Here is an 8,028-nt window from a genome sequence, read left to right on the forward strand (position 1 = left end):
GGTGTCTTAAATCTCAGAGGGGGCGACTTCCCTCCCATTCGTTTCTGCGAAAACCACTTTTTATTCAGTATTTAAAATATGTGTAGGACTAATATATTTCTTTGTTTAAAATCATTTGTAAAAATATTATATTTAATCTATTGAAAGATATTATATACAAGTAATCACATATATTGTAATGATAATTAAATTTTAATTCATAAATTATATTATATTGTATTATATTATATTATATTATATTATATTACATTATATTTTATCATATTATATTATTAAATAATGTATGAATATTCAGAAATTCTTGAAATACGACTTCGGAAATTTAAATTTCGCCCCAAACTGCTCCAAACATGATGCGCATTTCTGCTGCGCGTGAACAAAACCTCGTGTCTTCTTTCGAAGTACTGCAACAGGCGTGGAACATGTGCTCGTTTTATTATTAAATAAAGTGATTTATTTTGTGTTTAAAATACTTCTAGAGATTATTTATTTGTTGGCTGAGGGCTTACACGATCATAATGGCAAAATTTTGTTTAAGTGAGTATTCTAAGCTAATTTTTATATAATATCTTACGTATCCTATTCGGCAGGTTATGTTTTTTTACAGTATTTGCTTATTAATTATTTTTTAATAAAACTCATTAGAAAATTATTATATTATCTAATTGACTTTAGCATTATCCATTTTGTTTCATTGTATCTTTTTTTTAGTTTCGCGGTTTAAAAAAATGCAAAAAGTCGAAATATCAATACATTATTTTGAGGTTATGCAGGACAAATGATCAAATTATGTTGAAGAGTTTATTAACAGTTACTAATATTATTATACGTTACTTATTATACCTATTGTAATTTATACGATAAAAATAATCTTTTAGATAAAATTTTTATATTGTCAACATTAAATTGATAAACGCGTTGATTTGTGCTTATCTCACAAGATTGTTTGAATGAACTTTTATATTTTAACATTTATAAATAAATATGAACTATTTCCTTATACAAACCAATTTTCAAAATTTTAAACTTGTTTTTGTATCTGTTTTTGACATAAATCGTAGACTTTTCAAATTAAAGTGTGATATAAACAAAAAATTTTAATTAAAAACATTCACTAAAAGCAATTTTCTATTATTCTATTACTTACAGCTTTGGATAATAAAACGTTATTCTCATTTCTTTAGAAAAACCTAGTAAAAGGATTGAAGCTCGCAAGCGATACAAGATCGAGAAAAAAGTCCGTGAACACAATCGCAAGGCCAGAAAAGAAGCGAAAAAACACCCGAAGAGTAAGTTTTTTGTCTCAGAATTGTATGTATTATAATTAATGACATATTAATAATTATATAATAATATGTAATGAGTAATGTATTTTTATTGAATAAGTTTGGAATTATCGGATAATTTCGAAGTTTGAATAACATTTTTTGTATTTTATTGAAGAAAATGGTAACATCCTAATAAATTTTATACTAATTTATTGCAGTTTGACAGTAAAGATATTTTCAGATTTTTTTTCTAAATATGTGTGTTAAAATCGGGCAATTGCCTATTTTTGCATTTATAATTTCGCACATATTGCTTACTTTTGGGATTCGCTAAATCCTCCAATCGGAAATTTCTTTCTTTTGGTGAGAAAATTGTTCCCTATTTTTGCTAGATTAAAAAAATATATATTCCCAGTTCGCTCAGTATTTTTTTTTTTTTGCAAAACACGACTTCTCAACGTTTCGATAACTTTAAATAACTGTCAAGCTGAATAAATTCGAAAATTTTCAATTTCAAATTGAAATTGTTTTATTCCGTTTACAAAAGGTTTTATGTAGAAAATGTTACACGTTTTAGATTCTGGTCTTTGAATATTAATGGTCAGCTGCTGAAGCTTATTTTTTTAGTTATAAATTTTATTATTTGTAAGAAAATTGAACAATTGTGTTCAAATTTCACCCTTTTTGGTTGAAAATTCAAGTTTCTTCGTCGAAAATTTACTTCTTTTTTAAAACTTTTACTTTTATGTTTGCAAAGTCAAAATAAAAACTTTTCTGGATCAAAAATTTAACAAAATTTAAGTTACATTTTTAGTTTAAAATTAATCTGCTTTTGTAGAAGTTTCACCTTTCTTTGATAAAATTGCAACTCTTTGGGTAAAAATTAATCTACTTTGCTTAAAAATTCAACTTTTTTGTTTAAAACACGCTGTTCAAAAATTAAACTAGGTGTATAAAATTTGATATACTTTTTTTGAAAATTTGTTGTTTTTTTAATGAACGTTTATCTCTTTGGTTGAAAAACTAATTTTTTCGTTAAAAATTCATCTCTTGTGGTAGAAATTTAATCTTTTTTTATTATTAAAAATACAACTGTTTGGTTGTAAATTATTCTATTTTGATTGAGAATTTAACTATTTTGATGAACCATCACATAATTCTTTAAGAATTCAAGTTTGTTGGTTGGACGAAAATTCATCTTTTTTACTTGAAAATGCAATAATTTGGTTGAAAATTGACTTATTTGATTAAAAATTGATCTTTTTTGGTTGACAAATCGTTTTTTTGTTGTTGAAAATTAATTTTCTAAACTGAAAATTTGTCTTAAGTTCTTGTTTTTGTGTTGTAGATCATCTGGTTAAAAAATCGTTTTTTTATTTGTTAAAAATAAATGATTTAAATTGAAAATTTCAAGATTAAAATTTTTGTTAAAAAAATATTTTTTTTCGCTGAAAGTTCAACTACATTTTTAAAACTTGACCTTTCTTGATTGAAAATGCATTTATTTATTTGAAGATTCAATTATTTTGGTAAAAATTCTTTTTCATTGTGTAATTCAAATGGTCGAAAATTCTTCTTTTGGTAGAAAATTTAACTGCTTTGTAGAGAATTGGTCTCCTTGGCTTCAAAGGCAATTTTCTTGAAAAGTGATTTTGGTCCCCAAAAATCAATTTTTTAATTGGAAATTCAACTATATTTTTAAAAATAACTCTTGATTGAAAATTGATCTATTGTTGGAGGATTAAACTATTTTATTAAAAATTTCTTTCTATCGTTTAATTCAGATGATTGAAAATTCATTTTTTCGTAGAAAATTAATTATTTATTTTTTATTGAGTTTTATTCTTTTTTATTTGAAAATGCAACGTTTTGGTTGAAAATGCATGTTTATGGTTGAAAATTCAACTTTTTGTTGAAAATTCATATTTTTTTTTATTGAAAATTCATCTGTTATGGTAGAATTCATGTTTTTTGGCTTAAAAAGATAATTTTTTTATGCTGAAAATTTATCATTTAGGGTTGAAAATTCACCAATTTTGAGAGCAAATCTGTTTTGTTTAAAAATTCAACATTTTGTTGAAAATACAATATATTTTGAGTTAAAATCTTAGAACTTTTTAGTTTTTTATATTGAATTTAATGTGGCAAGTACGTTATTTTGTTTTAAATAAATTATTTCCCTACTTTCGTTAAATATCACCGTTGGTGAATTTTGAAAAAGGAAAATCGATAATATTTTATTATTTTATATTTAATTGAAAAAAACCCTTCTAAAATAGGGGATTATTTTCTTAACAAAATAAGTCAATTTCCTTTTTAAAGTTTTAGAAAATAAAAAAAGGAATTTTGTGAGACATAATTTCGCAATATCCACAGATTTTCGACGCATTTCCTTCATAATTTGAAAATTTTTAAAAGCAGGAAAAATGGCACTGGCAAATGGGGTGATTTTGTATATGTGGGGTAAAATCGGACATTCAATCTAAATTGATAGTTTAAATTACTTAAGGTGGCTTTTACCAGAATCCAGAATCACTTTAACATTTTGGCGACTTGGCTGGGAACTTTATTGAGCGGGAAATGACCGGGAATTTAATTTAAAACCTGGGAATTTACTTCTGATCGCAGTTAAATTGAAGTTTTCGTTATTTAAATGATCTTGTATAATTTAGAAAGGTGATTTCTACTTTATCTACTCACGTAGATTTTTCAGATTATCTAAGTTTAATTTAATTAAATCATGATTTATTATTTAATTTTTCCCCGAAATTAAACTAGTTGTTTTTAAATTAATGTACGTCGTGAAAAATTCGCCTTTTTTGTAGAAAATTAGTCTTTATGGTTGAAAATGCATCTTTTTGGTATAAAATTCAACTATTCCATTTAAAAATTCGTCAGTTTGTTTGAAAATTTCAAAATTCGACAATTTCGTTGAAAACCCACGTATTTGGTTAAAAGTCAATTTTTTGTAGAAAAATATATTTTTCTTTGCAAGCTAATCTTCTTGTTCAAAAATTCTTCTTTTCAGTTGAAATTTCAAATATGACAGTTAAATATTTATAATATTAGTTAAAAATTCATCTTTTATGTTAAAAATAAAATTACTTAGTTCAAAGTTAAACTCTTTTGTTGAAAATTAATAATTTTAATCAAAAATTCATTTCTTTGATTGAAATATAATCTATTTGATTGAAAACTAGTTTTTTCTTTGAATGGAAAGAAATTTTTTGCCGGAAATTTAACTGTTGTTGAAAATTGGTATCTTTTTTAGTTAATTTAAAAAAGAAATGAAAATGTAACTATTATTTCAGTTGAATATTCCACAATTTTATGTGAAAATTCACCGCTTTGATTAAATATTCATTTTTTGACTCAAAATTTAATGATTTAATTTTTGGTGGGAAAGTAATCTTTTTTCAGTTGAAAATTCATGTTTTTGGGTAGAAATTAATTTTCTGGTTTAAAAGTAATCTTTTTGGTCAAAAATTCAATTATTTCAGTTAAATATTCATCACTTTGTTTGAAAATGTAACTATTTCTTTTAACGTTAGTTTTTGTATGTAAAGTATTATTTTAACTTAAAATTTAACTCATTCGAATTGAAAGTTTCACAGTTTCAGTTGAAAATTCTTCTGTTTGGATCAATATTAATTTTTTGAACTTAAAATGTAATTATTTAAATTTTTTTGACAATGTATTTTTTTAGTGAAAATTAATTGGTTGTTGTTGAAAATTCAACTATTTTAGTGAAAGATTCATTATTTAAATTGAAAATTGATCAGTTAGGTTGAAAATTGAATTATTTTCTTGAAAATCTATTTTATTTTTAAATGAATATTTTCAACTGAAACTTGAACTATTCCACTTTTCGTTTGGAAATAGATATTTTTTGGTGGAAAATTTAAGTATTCGTTTAAAAATTAATTTATTTGGCAATTTTGTGACGTCATTAATCAAAACAAATTTTTGCGTTTAGTGGCAAGTGCGATTATGTTACTTTTAGTTGACCGGAAAATTTGAGAAACTTGACCGGGAATTTTAAATCGTCTTAAGTAATTTAAACGATCACCTCAGGAATGTCCGAATTTACCCCACATATCCGAAATTACCCCGTTTGCTATTTTATTAGTGGATACAACAATTCCATTAGTCGCAGTGACTATTCAATTAGTTCTAGCAACTAAGTGAATGGTTGTCCCAGCTAATAAAATAGCAGTGCCATATCTTACAAACTAAATAGTCGGCCCAACTAAACCATTTTTTTCAGTGTACTTTCAATTTTTATATGAATTCAGAAAAGCAGAAGGTAATGCAAATACCAAACCAATGTCCCTTCAAGGAAGATATAATAAAAGAAGTGGAAGCACTGAAGCAGCAACGTGAGGAAGAAAAGCAAAAACAGCGTGAATTAGCGAGAGAGCAAAAACGCGAAAAGCTTGCAAATGGTGGTTTGAAAGGATTAGTTTCCGATGCATCGAATAAACAATCACAACATGAAACATTAATGTTAGCATCAACCAGTAAAGACTCGAGAGGTCTTATAATGAAAGAAGAAAATTCCCTGAAAGCATACTACAAAGAATTTAAAAAAGTTTTGGATTCTGCTGATGTAATTTTGGAAGTCGTCGATGCTCGAGATCCATTGGGAACCAGATGCAAACAAGTAAGTCTTTTACCTACCTAAGTCTCCTATCTGGAAAACTTGGAATTGTCAGGTATTTTTTTTAAGTAGGGGGAATTTTTTTGAGAACGCGCTTCATTTTTTTTATATTGCAATATAAAATAGATTAAAACAATTATTAATTTTTAAAAAGGTGTTGAAAATTGGTCGTTTTTAATTAAAAATTCAAGTAGCTGTTGACAATTAAAAAATTTATTTGAAATTTTTTCTCTCTGACTCAAAATATCTTTCTTAGTTGAAAATTCAACTTATGTTGAAAAGGCGCCTTTTTTGGTTGAATTCAACTATTTTTTATTAAAAATTAAAATCTCTTTTGGTTGGAATATCCACTATTTTTTTGTTAAAAATTTATATTTTTAGAATGGAAATTTAAGTTCTTGATTCAAGTTAAACTTATTTGTTAAAAGTTTTTTTTTTATTTGAAAATTCATCATTTCATTTTTTAGCTTCAAATTCAACTATTACAATCGAAAATTCAGCATTTTAGTTAAAAATTAATTTTTTAAAGTGAAAATTTAACTATCCCATTTGTGATTGAAAATTGATATCTTTAGTTAAAAATGCTACTATTTGGTTGAAAAATTATATTTTTTAGTTGAAAATTCATATCTTTTTTTGAAAAATCTTCTTTTTTGATAGAAAATTAATCTTTCTGTTTGAAAATTCATATCCCTGGTAGAAAATTAAGGTATTCAAGTTGAAAATTAATTACTTTATTTGAAAATTACTTTTTTTAACTTAAAATTTAACTATTCAATTTTTAATTGACAATTTCTCTTTTTTAGTTAAAAATTCATTAGTTTGGTTGAAAATAAAATTTCTTAATTGTAAATTTAACTTTTCCATTAGCAATTAAAAATTGATCTTTTTTAGTCATAAATGCAACTATTTGGTTGAAAAATGGTCGTTTGTAGTTGAAAATTCATTGTCTTTTTTATTGACAATTAATCTTTTTGTTTGGAAATTCATGTTTCTGGTTGAAAATCAAGGTATTCAAGTTAAATATTTATCATTTTAGTTGAAAATTCATTTCTTTCGTTAAAAATGCAATAATTCTAGTAAAAGATTCATAATATTAGTTCAAAATTAATCACTTTCTTGAAAATCTAGTTTTTTTAAATTACTTTTTTTTTTAATTAAAAATTTATTCAATTTTTGATCGACAAAGAATCTTCTTTAGTTGAAAATTCATCTTTTGGACTTAAAATTTATATATTTCAATCGAACATTCATCATTTTTATTGAAAATTCATTTGTTTGGTTTAAAATTCTGTTTTTTACGTGTAAATTTAGCCATTCGATTTCTAATTGAAAAGGGATTTTTTTAGTTCAAAGTGGAACTATTTGGTTGAAAAATTGTCTTTTTCAGTTAAAAATTCATTTTTCTTTTTAATAATGGTCTTTTTTATAGAAAATTAATCTTTTTGTTCGAAAATTCATCTTCCTGATTTAAACTTTAAGTATTCAAATTACATATTCATCATTTTAGTTAAAACTTAATTTTTTGGTAGAAAGTTCCATAATTGTTGTCAAAGATTCATCTTTTTCGTTTAAAATACAAACTATTCCAGTTTGAATATTCATAATTTTAATTGAAAATTCATCAAATTGGTTGAAAATGTAACTATTTTTTTTAACATTACTTTTTTTTGCTGCTGAAATTAATTTTTTTACTGAAAACATGACTATTTCGATTGAATATTGAATATTCTCTGAACATTAATTTTTGTAACTGAAAATTGAACTATTCAATTTTTGGTTGAAACTTAATTTTTTTGGTTTAAAATTGTTCTATTCCAGTTGAAGATTCATAATTTTCGTTGAAAATTCATCATTTTGTTCGAAAGTTTTATTCTTTTTTGTGTGGAAAATAATTTGTTCTAACTGAAAATTTAACTTTTCCATTTTTGTGTTAGAATTCATATATTTGATTGAAAAAAGTATTTTTTGGTAGAAAATTAATCTTTTTGGTTTAATATTCAACTACGAGGGTGGATTGATAAGTTTCCGGCCTGACCAAGAGATGGCGCCACTAGGCCTACCTTGAGGTGGCGTTCTATAGTACCATCCTTAGATAGC

The 8,028-nt window shown here is 24.6% G+C and overlaps 1 protein-coding gene across 1 annotated transcript in view; it reads left to right on the forward strand.

Moving 5' to 3' along the window:
* Positions 1-400: 400 nt before the first annotated feature.
* Positions 401-8,028, forward strand: part of LOC117177184 (guanine nucleotide-binding protein-like 3 homolog) — a 15,078-nt gene continuing 7,450 nt past the window's right edge. Inside the window, exons 1-3 of the mRNA XM_033367708.1 lie at positions 401-537; positions 1,185-1,289; positions 5,564-5,931. Coding sequence (XP_033223599.1) covers positions 519-537; positions 1,185-1,289; positions 5,564-5,931 — 492 coding nt within the window. The 5' untranslated portion in view covers positions 401-518. The remainder of the gene's footprint in view (positions 538-1,184; positions 1,290-5,563; positions 5,932-8,028) is intronic.

This window comes from Belonocnema kinseyi, chromosome 7 (genome assembly GCF_010883055.1).
Source record: "Belonocnema kinseyi isolate 2016_QV_RU_SX_M_011 chromosome 7, B_treatae_v1, whole genome shotgun sequence".
Taxonomy (NCBI): Eukaryota; Metazoa; Arthropoda; class Insecta; order Hymenoptera; family Cynipidae; genus Belonocnema; species Belonocnema kinseyi.